The sequence below is a fragment of the Ambystoma mexicanum genome, chromosome 3q (assembly GCF_040938575.1).
Source record: "Ambystoma mexicanum isolate Mex_15411 chromosome 3q, UKY_AmexF1_1, whole genome shotgun sequence".
NCBI lineage: Eukaryota > Metazoa > Chordata > Amphibia > Caudata > Ambystomatidae > Ambystoma > Ambystoma mexicanum.
In genome coordinates this window covers 1,023,747,403-1,023,761,756 of record NC_090926.1, presented here as the reverse complement: position 1 = coordinate 1,023,761,756, position 14,354 = coordinate 1,023,747,403, and the positions used below count along the sequence as shown (strand labels likewise).

Sequence of the window (14,354 nt, the reverse complement as noted above, 5' to 3'; positions counted from 1 at the left end):
TTTTCATCTTTAATTCTTGAGTTTCTGAGGCACCAACCTGGTTCTGTTTAGCTAGATTTTTATAACAAGTTCTTTGAACATTGATATAGGAGGGATTGGTACATTGATAGTATGACATTAAATGTCTAGGAATGATTTCATCTTCAGCAGAAGAAGATGAATACCACATTCCTCCCAGTGGAGTCACCACTTCCCCCTAATAGCTGTCTCCTCACATGTGATCCTTCCCCCTCATAACACCCCCAGGGTTAGGATCAGGTAGCGGCTGCCTTCCCCTGGCCACTTGGGAGGATACTTTATGCTGGGGTTTGGTGATGACTCCACGGGATTCATCACAATATGTAAGTATATATGTAGATGATTTATATAGTACAAGCATAGCAGCGAGGGAGTGCTGTACAATACAAAAGGAGAGGATCTTAGAGGAGAGGGGTTGGGTGGTCTTGCTGGACTGTGATGTTCATTAGTCGATGAAGTGTTCCTTGAAGCACAAGTCTTCAGATCTTTCCTGAATCACAGAAGGGAAGGAGACATCCTGATGTTAGCAGAAAGGTTGTTCCAGAATGTGGGAGCATAGCAGGAGAATGCTTGTTTTCGGGTCTTCTCCTTCTTGCACTTCTTGGTCTACAGTCAGGCAATGTCTTGGCTCTTAGTGTTGCGTTGGCCTTCAGCTAAGTATGATGGCATCTTGGATGTTAGAGCTTTTTAGGTGATGCAAGCTGTGCAGGCTGTATTGAAGGTGATGAGAGCTTGGAGCCATAACCAGTATAGTCCCTTAAGCATGGGGGATATGTGAGCACATTTCTTCAATCCTGCAATGAGGTATGCTGTGGCATGCTGGATAGCTTTCAGAAGAGCCAGAGTAGTGGTTGGGTCACCTGCCAGAAGGACATTGCCACCATCCAGGTGGGAGAGCAGCAGAGCATGGGCAACAAATCTGAAGTCTAAGGCACGGCTAAAGGTTCTGTTTAGCACAGGAGTGAGAGCTAGTACCATGCTTTTTGAGTCATCTTGGCAAAGTGAGCTTTGAAGGAGTGGTCATAATTGATGGTAAAGCAGAGGGACTTTGCATTACAGTCAAGTTTCAGCCAGTGTTAAACTGTACTTTTGGCAGCGCTCCTGTGGAAGATGAACTCTGGTTTCGTATGGTTGAGTTTATGGAAGGCACTTGACAACCAGTGCTGAATAGTGGAGAGGTAGTGTTTCAATTGGTGAATGTCATCAGGACAGTTGACCTTCATGTATAGCTGTGTGTCTTCAGTACACATGAATTTGTCCAAGAAGGCCCTCATTGGGTCCATGTAGCGATTGAAGATGATAGTGGAGAGGATGGAGTCTTGTGTGACTCCACAGGTCATTCAGCATATTTGGGATCTGCAGGTGTCCATCTGGACGAGCTGGTTTCTGTTGGTGAAATATTTTATGATTACCTTGCCTTAGATGCAATTTTGTGTCGGCTGAATGTTTTTAGATGTGCACAGTTCATTTAAAGACCAGAGTAGTTTGTCGCTGCTGCTTCTAAGAGGCCGTTCTCCGCTGCAGTGGTTTTTCATGCCAACTTTGAACCTCAGAAAAACCCTGTATTCCATTCCCTGTTTATGTTGAACCTGTCAGCAATTGAAGAACCATTGGTTGTGAGGATGGACAAACCACCCCGGGGGGCCTGATGAACCCTTGTACCTGCTTATGAAGATTGGGGTACTGGCATCATAGTTATTTACTTTGAATAGTGATTTTTTATATTTGTGGCACATCACAACATAGTTTGCACATGAGAACCAAGGGAATTTTGTCCTTACATCCATTGTCATTAAACTCCTTGAGTTTATAGTAAGCATCCATGGAGATTATTCAAATAAACCCTAATATCAACCCCCTCTCAAAACTACCTCTTGACATTAGTGCTTAAAAAGTCTGATGAATGGTGCATTATGGCCGCCCAAAAGCAGACTGCCCTTTTCTATCATCCTGACGTTAGACCACATTCACTGCTATTTCTATCTCTTCCTTCTTGGCACAGGTGGATGATGAAGACCCATTAACTCTAAACCTGTGTGAATCCGTCGAGGGAAAGCAGGAGCTAATCACTCGCATCCACTCTCTGAGAGAGAGAGCCCGAAGTGCTGAAAAACTAAAGGCACTGGTGAGTATGAAAGCCCATGACCCACCTTCTAACTCCAGCAAACAGGGACATAGGTCATTTTCTGTGGTATTGAATACTGAATATCTTTGAGAAAGCAAGCATGGTAAGTGTTATTATGTGGCTAGATTGCCATTTTGGTGCAGCCAAACTAGCTATTTCCTTGGCATGGCATTTTTTTTACTGGGCAACTATAATAAATTAATCATGATAAGTGTAATTACCTAGCTAGACTGCCATTTTATTGCAGCCAGTCAGGCCATGTCTTACTGTAGTGTTTCATTTTATGTGTATCCTTTGTATTGAATTTTCAGAAGCACAGTGATAACAGCAGCGACATAGTGGTATTGCTTATATAATCAAAATATCCATGTCAATCAATCAGTAGCATACAGTTCTTGCGGATGATTACCATTTTTGTACAGGCAAATAATGGATACGTACAGCATGTCAGGACATCAGAGTCAGCGGTTAGGGGGACAGCTTACAGAGGTCTGATGTGAATGAGTCCCAGATGTTCTTAGGGCGATGGAGGGGATAAGCCGCATTGGCGTAAATCTCTTCATAGTTATTAGCCCACAGCATCTCCTTGAACCAACCCTCCACTTGTGAGGAGGGCCGCATCCATACCAAGAAGATTTGTTTATGTGCTAGGAGCATTGCCAGGTTCGCCATCTCAGGTCTCAGATCAGTAGGGGTATACCTAACAAGCAGTTAGGCATTCTGGGAGAATTGTAGTGCTCACTATGTCATACAATTTGGTAGTAATCTCACATCAGAACGTGCCCACTCTGGACAGCTCCATGCGAGATGCCAGAAATCTGTGTCATCCACCTTACATCTCGGGCAGCTCAGTTGGCTATAGGGTCAAATTTCCTGAGTTTGAGAGGGGTGCAGTACAATTGATGTAAGAATTTAAAATGGATCAATTAATATTTGGGGTTCATAGATATTTGTCTCGGTCAGGCCTCACCCCATTACTTATTGTCCAGTGCCCTACCCAAACTTACTTCCCACCATCACCTGGTTTCAGATATTATAGCCCCTATCCAATCAGTAACTATCCTTTACATAGAGGAGGGTTTGTGTGACTAGGGGGCCAATTTTGGTAATATATACCATGAGAGAGTTAGTCTTGGGAATTGAGGTAAGTAGGTTAAATATTTGTACCATCTCCACTCAGATCCTCTTATATAGCATGTATTTTTTATGAGTGAGCACTGAGGAGTGATTTTGCATAATCTCTGCAGTGAAAGGAACGCATCATCAATAACAGGTCATCTAGTGTGATGAGGACCAACTTTCGCAGTACAGTTTTGATTCCCTTGTTGTGGATAAATGGGTGCCCCTGTATTCTGTCCAATATGATATCTGCTGAGTATGGGGCCATTGTCCATATTTTTACTGGGCATCTTTGATAAAGCAAGCATGATAAGTGCTATTATGTGGCTACACTGGCATTTTAGTTCAGCCAATGTAGTAATGTCTTCTGCATGCCATTTTTTACCAGACACCAAATAATCTTCAACAAAAACTACCAGTAGGATGCGGCTTAATGAGAAATGAATCTAGACACGACACATTGACAAGACGATTAGAAAGCCACGTCCACAGAACTGTCAAAGGAAACCGCAGAGATGACTCCCCCCAAAGAAGATCGGAATGGAGGAGGAGTCGTCTTATGAATGATGAGTAACCAAAAATTCCTGATGCCCGCACCCATGGCTCATTAATTTCATGGAACGCCTGCGGGTTTATGCGCCTGTTTTGCGAGAGTGGGCTTAGGAAAGAGAGCTACTCCTTCATATGCCTACAAGAGACTTGGTTACGTGATCCTCCTTTAAGGGATGGCTATACAATCTTTTTAAATGCAGCAGGAAAAAACAAGACTGTGTGTCCATTTCTGGTCTAATAACAATGATTAAAAATACTAAAACCTGGAATGTAATAAGACCCTTGAATCGCAATCTGTTTGTACAAGGAACTGTGCTAAGTGCCGTTCACCAAACAAAACTTGGAATCAATCATCTATTAATTCTAAACATCTAATGGAACCCGGCTATGATTTCATCCAAGAAGTTTATCAAAGCATTTTGGAGTTCCATAACCTCCACACTGTAATATGTGGTGGCTTTAACCTGTCATGGTGCAATGCAAATGGTGACAAGAAAGTAACAGATCAATCACACGGTAAGAAAGCACTTATTTGTGCAAAAGATTGGGAAGAGGAAATAGGAATTCGAAATTGTGAGATGCTGAACGGTCAAGTAGCTGGTGATATCCCGGCTAGATCTACGTGGGCCTTGAATGGCTGTCATAAACGCTAGATTACATCTGGGCGTCAAGGAATTTGATACCTTTAATATCAGATTTAAGGTAATAAAGATGAATCAGAGCAACCATGAAGCGGTGTATGTGACCAGGCAAATAGAAACAACGGTCCCAGGTACACGTTACAGCTGTAATTTGAAAGTCAATCAAGGCCTAAATCGATTAAGGCTGAACAGGAAAGCATTAACAGAGATAGCAGGAAAATTCTCTGTACAAAGTGCACGCAAAATTGGCTCTCTAGACTATGCGCCTTTGCTCGAGCAATATCAATCAAAGCAAAGCGGATTTAAATCAGATCATCATTGTAAAAAATATCCCTTCAACTTAAAAGTGGCGGAAGAATAAAAAATAAAAAGAGACATTAGAGTACTAAAAGCTCGAAAACTGCTGGGCTGTGGATCACTCACAAGGAAGCGCTGACAAAAATATTGAAACTGGTTAATATCGTTTAAAGCAATTTATGATCAAGATAGAGCTGAAGAGATGCTAAAGTCAATATACGCCCATCATAGCAGAGATACATGGACTATTAAGGAGGGATCTCTATCCCAGAAAGTGAGCATGTGTAATAGTATTAGTGTTGCTGCTTGGGTAATGCACTATTCTTCCGTTTTTAAAACAAGCTCTGCAGTTGACATGATCAAAGTTGAAGCACGGAAAATCCCATGGAATCTCTACCTTGACAAAGATGAGATATCAAATGCAATAACTAAACTGAAGAATTTGAGCGCAGCTGGCCCAGATGGCTTATCTAACATCGTGCTAAAAAAGCATAAAGATTATTGGGCGTCCTTTATAGAATCACTGTTTGCTGAGATTTCGATAGACAGGACAATACCAAGATCATGGCAATCGACAGTGGTTGTTCTAATCTTTAAGAAGGGAGACCGCATAGACCCGTCCAACTACCGTCCGATTGCCCTCCTCAATGTAATTGGCAAACTATTTGCTTCCTTTTCACAGCAGGTTGTCAAGATGAGCAGAAGATGCAGCTATTCTTGACTGCAGACAAACTGGGTTCACCAAGGGGGTAGGGGTAGACGTGAATCTCATGATGCTAAACCTGCCTAAGCTAGAAGAAATCAAAGGGGGAAAAACCTGTTCCTGGCGTTCATCGATCTACACCAGGCATTTGACAGCATGAATCGTGGATTTATGGAAGAAACTTGTGAATTGGAATTGTCCAGCTGAACTTCTTCAACCAATTCAAGCACTGCATTCCAACACATCCATAAGAGTAAGGTTAAATGCAAAAGGCGATCTCACTGAACGGATCCAAACGGAACGGGGAGATAAGCAAGGTTGCCCCTTGCTGCACTGCTATTTAAGCTCTACATGGCAGATTTACCAACAGCCTTTGAAAATTGCCATTCTTTTCCGCCGAAAGTAAATGGCCATCAACTAATCTGGGAAATCTATGCGGAAGACCTAGTTTTGTTAGACACAACGCAGATAGGTCTCCAGCGACTATTGACCAACTTTAATATATACTTGGAAGCCAACGACTTGCAGTTAAATGCAAGTAAGCCTAAAATGATAACATTTGGCACCAATTTTGGGAAAAGAGGGAACCAGTTTAAATGGATCATAGCAGAAGAACCCCTAGAAAATTTTGTGTCCATTTGGTAACACAATATAATGTTCAACAAATCAGTCGGAGAACAACAATAGACCGTAGATCTAAAAAAAGATTGAAAAACCTGATACTCTAAGCCATGAAATTAAACGCTGACTACGCTGACTATGGGAAGGTTACCATCAAGCCGATACTAATGTTCTATCACCAGAATGTGCTCGGAACGATTACGTTTGGGAGTGAAACTGGTCTAAATATCAGCCGAACAGTGTGGGATACCCTGGAAGGACACATTTGGCGCAAGGCAATGCACCTTCCAAGATGTGTGCCAATCGAAGCCATACGATACGAACTTGGGTTGCAGTCCATGTTCGCAACTGTCCTGTGGAAATCATTCTTGATGCTGAGGAAAATGTCAGTGAAGCAACCAGCCCCTGCATATACCATATTCAGTAAGACAGCTCGAAGACCAGCTAATGGCTTGCTAAATAAGCAGACATCTAAGATACTTTACCCAAATGTCGAATGCTAACATAGAGATGGAAACACTACTAAACAGCCTGTGTGGTGCCAACATTTTTTTTACATTGTGACTGGATTATGACTTTAAATAAGAGAGTGAAGTACACCACCTCTTTCAACTTTGAGCTGAGGCTCGAGCTGTGAATATGACAGCAAATTACCTGTTGAAGTTCCCTAGTAGATATCATCGGGATCAACTCCTGAGGCTGTGGTTAAATCTTTATACGACGAAAGAGATATTATTCATTCGACACCCGCCCGAGACTCTGAATACATTTTGTCGATTTTGTGCACAAGGAACTGAATCAGTCAAACATTTGGTCCTCGAATGTCTAAAGTTAACATCACAGCGAAGTCTGTAATTATCAAAATATGCACCAAAAAACGATGACTTGGAAATGTGGTGGATAATAATTTTGTCTGGTCAAAACTTCATGCTAGTCTGTGGGGTAATTGACTATCTAGATAAGATTCTACTAAAACCGAGCGACTGATACAGACTGATGGAAAGGTTATGATGTCCGGATTAGATGTCTATTAAGTGTATGTTTATGTAAAATGAAGTTTGTAATAAACTAAGAAATTTACAATAAAAATAAAATAAATACAATAACAGAGCAAGCATGATACGTATTCTTGCATAGCTAGACTGGCATTTTGGTGCAGCCAGCCTAGCAATTTTGATACTGTTGAATTACATTTTTTACATATTCGATAAACTAAGCATGATGAGTATTATTACCTGGCTGGACTGGCATTTTGGTGCAGCTAGTCTATCTGTTTCTTTGGCATGGCATTGTTCACTGGGCCTCTATAAAACAAGAATGATGTAGTACTACGAGGCTATACTGGCATTTTGGTGCAGCCAGTTTGCACATGTCTTCATATTGTGGCATGACATTTTTAATGGCAAGGCAAACAACAGAATGTTTTATATGTGGACACTGACATATATTGACAGAACTAGTGTGGGCAGAGCATTAGTGTGTTCTTGCATCTATTGGTGCGGCCAGCATGGAAATGTATGGGCACAGCAAGTGTGAAAACATTTTTATGCTGGCATATATTCAAGGGCACAGACATGAAAATGCGTTGGGAAATGCTCCTGTGCACTGTTGGTGACTTGCATCTATTGGATTTTTTCAGAGTGACCCTATAAAACCAACTGCAAACTATCTGGCTTTTTACCCAATTATTCACTTAAAGTGTGCTTTAAAATACATAATTTTAACCCATTATTAAAAACATTTTCTCAAGCGGGAGGACTCCCAAGAACACCAAAATAGTTGGTAGGGACTCCAGCATTATGCTCAGTTGCTCTTGCATATTTATAGAATATATTTACGCCCCACCAATTAGAAAATCACCAGCCACCCCTGAAGATCTCCTTCAATGAGTTATACAGATGGACAAAACGTGTTGCCTTGTGTATAGCACTTAACTGCGTCTGTCTTCATGTCTCAGACAGAATTTCAAGAACATAAATAATTAACAACCTTTCCAAGCAATCTGCCAAATGCAAAGCAGCTCGGACACAGCACAGTGATGTTTTCATTTTGCTTCATGTTGGAGGTGGTTGGTAGGGTACAATCAGCACCTCAAAAAGCTGCTGAGAAAATATATGTAAAATGCATGTTTTTCACAGCTTGTCTGGCACTATATGGCTGCATAAACCATACTAAATGAATGACACCAGGATTTTGCTGTGCCAGCTATGTTACCACTTGCTGAGCACTGCACATCTTCACCCATAACAAACCATGCTAAACCCAAATAATAACAAGCATTGGCAGTGCCAAAGGTTTTGGATTTTTGTATGGCATTTCAACAGTCACTTCCATAATAGTACTACATAGACAAAATATGGTACAATTTGCAAAATGGTGTGAGTACCAGGTCTTATGAAAGCAGAGCCTGGCAATTGTCTATTTAATACCTAAACACAAGCCAAAACAGTTGGCTTTGCCAATGATTGTTTTTTAACAGGACTTAGTTGCAAAGACATGCATAAGGCTCATACATCAAGTGGCTGAAAGCAAACATGGTTCTGAGGTTTTTTATTACACCAGTAGAGAGTTTATATCTGCAATTAATCCATTAACTCTGAAGACTGCTTTGAAATAACACTGAAAGGCACTTGCAGCACACCGTTTGATCATACTGCTTGACAAAGCTAGCTCAAAGAGATTCCTGGAGGATGTGTTTTGGGTGGGGACGGGAAGGTAGTGAGTGGAAGTCGCATGGCCATTAGCAGGCAATGGGTAGGGAGATAGCCAAACAACACCCACAAGCTGTGTGACGCCTCACACACCAACTCCTTCCTAGCTTCCGTAGTCCAATGTAATATGTTTGACTTATAGGTGGCGCTTAAGTGCGACTTCATAGCCAAAACCAAAAAGGGAGCCCTGCTTGAGAAGTCGAAGGTTCCTTCATATTCTTTGAAAATGCTCTTAAAATTGATGCTTTGTTGAACGATGCAGAAAGTCGCTTTTTAAGAACAAAAAAATAGAATGTTGCAGGCTGTCAACTAGGGATTCAGACTTAAACTGGGAGTTTTGGCATGTATGCAGATGGTTGGAAAACTCTACGTACTCTTCACACAGTGCTGAATTGACTTATATTGGGAAGAGATTGCAGCTCTGTCACTAAAGATCTTGTGTGTCTTGTAACTTCTTCAGTATATGGAAGAGAAGGAAACCCTGCTGATCGAGAACCAGAAGAAGGAGGTTGACTGCAATCTGTACAGGGAGAAGATTGCGGCCTTCCAGACCCAGGTGGACGAGCTACAGAAGGAGCGAGATCAGGTAACTCAAGACCAGGCAAGAAAGTTTGGGGTCCAAGGTTACGGCAACACAGACACTACACATGCCGCACAGAGCCTGAATCCTCCCTATAAATGCAAGAGGAGAGTATTAACTGGATGGTTGCTGCTCTTTGGCGTTGGTGCTGCGATCACCCCAAGAATCTTGCTGCATAGCAATAACACATGCATACTAATTTGTCAACAGCATTAATGCATCCAAAACGTGAAAAATGGCCCAAGAAAGACTATGTAAAATATCACAAGGCAGCCAGGAAACCATTGGCTCCCTGTGTTTTGGACCTGGTTGAATAGTAGCCTCCAGCTAAATAAATCCCTGAGTCTCATTAAAGGTATCTGTAAGTCTCCTCTCCAGTCTTCTAGGCCTGCCAGAACCTCGCATTATAATATTCCTCTGGGGCATGGAAGGAGGGTGCTGCGGAAAGAGGAGTGTGTTCTGCAAAAAACTTTGAAGAACATTGACTGGCCGCTCTCACACACTTTCACATTTTTATTTTTCCATCGTTTAAAATGCCAGTGCTGTGTTCAACATGGATTGCAGAATGCTGTATAAGTAGGCATGTTTCACTCCTGTTCGATCCAGGAGTCTTCTTAAAACTTGTGGCTAGCATAATGTATCTTTGGAATAATTAGTCAAATGACCCAGTCTTAAATGGCATTCATATGAACAATTATTGTAAAGTCAAAGTGCACAATAACGGTACAATACCTCTAATCATGTTTTCGCAGGTGGCAAAATTGTGTAATTATCAATATCAAACGTTTCATTTTTTATCACATCGCTGATCCACTCACATCATGTCACCCATCATTGTCTTAATGGATGAGATCAAATCTTAATCATCCCAGCACAAGGCATAAATTGTTTCTATGATGGAATTGTGCCCTATCAATAGGGCCTCATTACACGTTGTGCGATAAAATCTGCAAATTACCGGCATGGCGCCCTTAACGTGTCCGCCCTCGTAGGAATGCGCTAATAGCGTACCATTACGAGTATGCGGACACGAGCTTTGTGCCATGCCGGTAATGCCCCTCCAGCCTTGCCGCTAATCTCCCCCAAAAGTCACTTACCACCTTCCACGACAGTGCAGATAGCGACTCGGCCTTGACGCATCGTGCAAATAGCGGCCACCGCTAATAGCGGTGACCGTTAAATACCGGAACCGGAAATAGCATCATCGCACAGGAACGGGAAAGAGCACGGCGGCCATCTTTAAAAACACAATCCATTGCCATCCTCTGCCCCCTGGACCTGTTCGTGTTACCTTGCTGCCTGAGACCCATTGCTACACTGTCACCATGCCCAAGGCATTAAAAAAAACAACAGACCGCCAGCGAAAGGAGAAGTTCTCCACCGAGGAGTTAGTGATGCTGACTCAAACCTTAGCGGACAATGCAGAAGTGGTCTTCGCAAATGACATGCGGCGGGAGACCCTCCTAAAGAAGAAATCAATCTGGGCTGAAGTGGCAACAAAAGTGAGTGCTGTAGGCACCAGCACGCGCACTGTACGCGAGTGCAGAAAACAATGGGACGACCTGAGACTCCGGGTCAGGATGATCCTGTCCGAGAACCACAAGACTGCCACCACTGGAGGATCAGGGTCACTGATCAAGCTGAAGGAGTGGGAGGAAACATGTGCAAACCTCATCGGGGTAGAATGTTATGAGGGAGTCGGGAGGATGGAGCATGGCGTGCCAGACACTTCTGATGGAGGTAAGTACACTGATGCAAGCATGCAATGTGAATGTACAAGTCCCCACAAATGGCAGCTCTGGATCACTGCATGGATGGCCCGGCATCCACACATGCATCCCACCCTGCGCATGTCAGCGCCAGACCCCAACACACACACATGCATACATCAACATGGCCAAGTGTCACACACAACACTGCATGGATGAGGCACTGAAATGACACCTCACCTGCTTCATCCACAATGAAGTTCAAACGGCCCCAAATGAATTCATGATGTAGCCTGCATTGAGTACATGCGACCATAACCAATGACATCCCCCTTCTTGTCCCCGACAGGGTCGCATACAGACAGCGAGGGAGCACCCCAGGCACCCCCTGTGCAAAAGAAGAAAAGGCCACAGCCCAGCGAGGACGCACCAACAACATCAGGTGGAAAAAGGCCAAGGCCCCTATTGCAGCGCCCAAAAAAACTCCTGCGCGCCACTGCCAGTGCCACGTAAAACCCTACTGCTCCGCCTCTGGAGGTCCACTCCCCTCCCCAAATCACCGCCACCGAGGGTCCACCCTCAGCTGCTGCCAGTTCGGCAGGGGAGGCAGCAGCCATTGCCCCATTGTCTGACGTGGATGAGCCCACGGAAATCGATCTGCCGATGCACACCCCAAGCCCTGCTGTAACCCCCGAGCAATCACCCTTACACACACCTTGCTCGCACGTCACCGTTCACGAGTCAATGGAGGCCTTCAGTAGCCCAACAGAGGCGGCATCTGCACACCAGCCAGCATCAGGATGCGCAGCAGACACACCACCACAGGCCGCCACATCCCCTGACCTGGCCAGCGTCATCCAGCGCCAGCAGGCTCTCACAGACCTCGTAGGTCAACATGTGGAGGAGGTTGCCCGTCTCAGGGCTGACCTCGGGGAGACATCCAGGCACTCCAGGGAGGGAATGGAGTCGTGCACAGACAGGCTGTGTGGGGAGCTGGTACGCGTCCGGGAGGTGCTAACACGCATCGCAGATGCTATGGAGCGCCAATTTCCACCAGGACAGCCTGCCACCTCTTCGACCACCAGTTCGCGGCAGACAAGCACAATCAGACGCTCTACACGCACCACCAGGCGCACCTCCAGCCAGCCCCCAAATGTTGGCCCTGGCAATGAACAGTAGGGCGTGAATGTCCATTGGCCTCTGTGCATGCCTGGACACATACATTGTTGGAGACTCATGAGGGACAGTTGGGGGGGGGTGTGATGGGACAGTTGTGGGGGTTGAGGGGAAGGGTGTGATGGGACAGTTGTGGGGGCTGGGGGGAAGGGTGTGATGGGACAGTTGTGGTGGGTGGGGGAAGGGTGTGATGGGACAGTTGTGGGGGTTGGGGGGAAGGGTGTGATGGGACAGTTGTGGGGGAGTAGGGTGGCGGGATGGTTGGGGCCTTGCACATTTTCCTTTTTCTGTTCATTAATACACTGTTGTTTGAGCAAAACACAGGCCTTGACTCCTTCATTGTGTGTGATCAATTTATTGACGGCAAGGACCATTGTGAGCTAACAAACAGACACCAGTGCATCACCAGCCATATACAGGTGACAGTATGACTACATGTCACTCAGAATATTTGGTTAATCAAATGCTGCCTCACAGCACGTCCATCCTGGCCATCCCCTCTTGCATGACCTGCATCCCCTTCACCTCCATCCTCATCCCCGTCATCATCCTCATCAGGTGCCTCCATTTCAACGCCAGGGGGCAGTGGCACATTCCGTCTCATACACATATTGTGCAGCATGACACATGCCGTGGTGATCTTTGCAACCTTCTCATGGCCATACAGGAGGGCGCCACCAGACCTGCTAATGCACCTAAACCGTGACTTCAGCAGTCCGAAAGTCTGCTCGATGACGAGGCGGGTACGGGTATGTGCATGATTGTATTCTTCTTCGTGCCTGTTCTGTGGGTTCCGTACAGGTGTGAGGAGCCACCTCTTCAGGGGATAGCCGGCATCACCTACATGGGGGGAGGAATGGGTTCCTGTTACTTTTTGACACATGTGTGGCCTGTTCATGTCACATACTTTGGCCTATCATTTTGATTCATGTACACATTCAACTGCATCAATGAATATGGTCTGTGTGACTGCTTTGTGCAAAGGTGAGCACAAGCATGCAAGTAGACATGCCCCATGGATGCCTCCAACAGTGACTGCCATGTCCTGGGTGAGGCCAGGTCATTGGTGTCCCTGTGGGCAGGCACATTTGGTACCACACTGGTGGTGTACTGCCCTTCCGACATTGCTGTTGCCATGCTGAGAGGCAATGCTTCAGTGGTGCCATGGGTTTGTGGTGCATCATTTGGTACCGCACTGGTGGTGTACTGTCCTTCCGACATTGCTGTTTCCATGGTGAGAGGCAACGCTTCAGTGGTGCCATGGGTTTGTGGTGCATTGCCATAGCTAGGGGGTATACCTTTGCATGCATCCAAGGGCACAATGCATTGTTGATGTTATGCTGTAGGAATGCTGCATGACTATGTTGGCGGTATGGATGACATTTGTGTATTTCGTGGCGTGGAGTGTCGTGCTATGTGGATGAGGATTGATGTTTGATGTCACCAGATTTGGGTTGTCAGCTCTGTCGTGTGGCATTTACTTGCATGTCCGTTCATCCCAAGTACGTTGCTGCCCTCACAGATGCCCATTGGCGTACATCTGTACGTTTATTTGGGCGACGGACTACAGGCTACACCCAGTTGGAGTATCTATCTATCCCCCTCCCAATGCACACCCAGTTGGAGTATCTATCTATCCCCCCCAATGCACACCCAGTTGGAGTATCTATCTATCCCCCCCAATGCACACCCAGTTGGAGTATCTATCTATCCCCCCCAATGTACACCCAGTTGGAGTATCTATCTATCCCCCCAATGCACACCCAGTTGGAGTATCTATCTATTCCCCACCCCCCCAATGCACACCCAGTTGGAGTATCTATCTATCCCCCCACCAATCACACTGCCATGTGCTTAGCATGGAACTCACCAAGTAGCCACAAATGTTGTCCCATTTGTCGCTCCATGTAGCAGGGGATAGTTGAGTTCCGCAGGACCATGGAATCATGGTTAGATCCTGGAAATCGGGCACAGCAATGTGTGATTATCTTGTTTGCGTCACATACCATTTGGACATTGATGGAGTGGAATTGCTTCCTGTTTCGGTAGACTACTTCATTGTGATGTGGGACGACCAATTCCACATGTGTACAGTCGATGGC

General features: G+C 45.0%; 1 protein-coding gene across 4 annotated transcripts in view; it reads left to right on the top strand.

The window, feature by feature from the left end:
- CARD14 (caspase recruitment domain family member 14) overlaps positions 1–14,354 on the top strand; it is a 642,914-nt gene that overhangs the window by 436,334 nt on the left and 192,226 nt on the right. For all 4 annotated transcript variants that reach the window (XR_011305179.1, XM_069655192.1, XM_069655194.1 and 1 more), the window contains exons 6-7: positions 2,021–2,143; positions 9,248–9,373. Coding sequence is in view for 3 of the 4 variants with exons in the window: in XM_069655192.1 (XP_069511293.1) it covers positions 2,021–2,143; positions 9,248–9,373 (249 nt within the window). In the remaining variant the exon portion in view is untranslated. The remainder of the gene's footprint in view (positions 1–2,020; positions 2,144–9,247; positions 9,374–14,354) is intronic.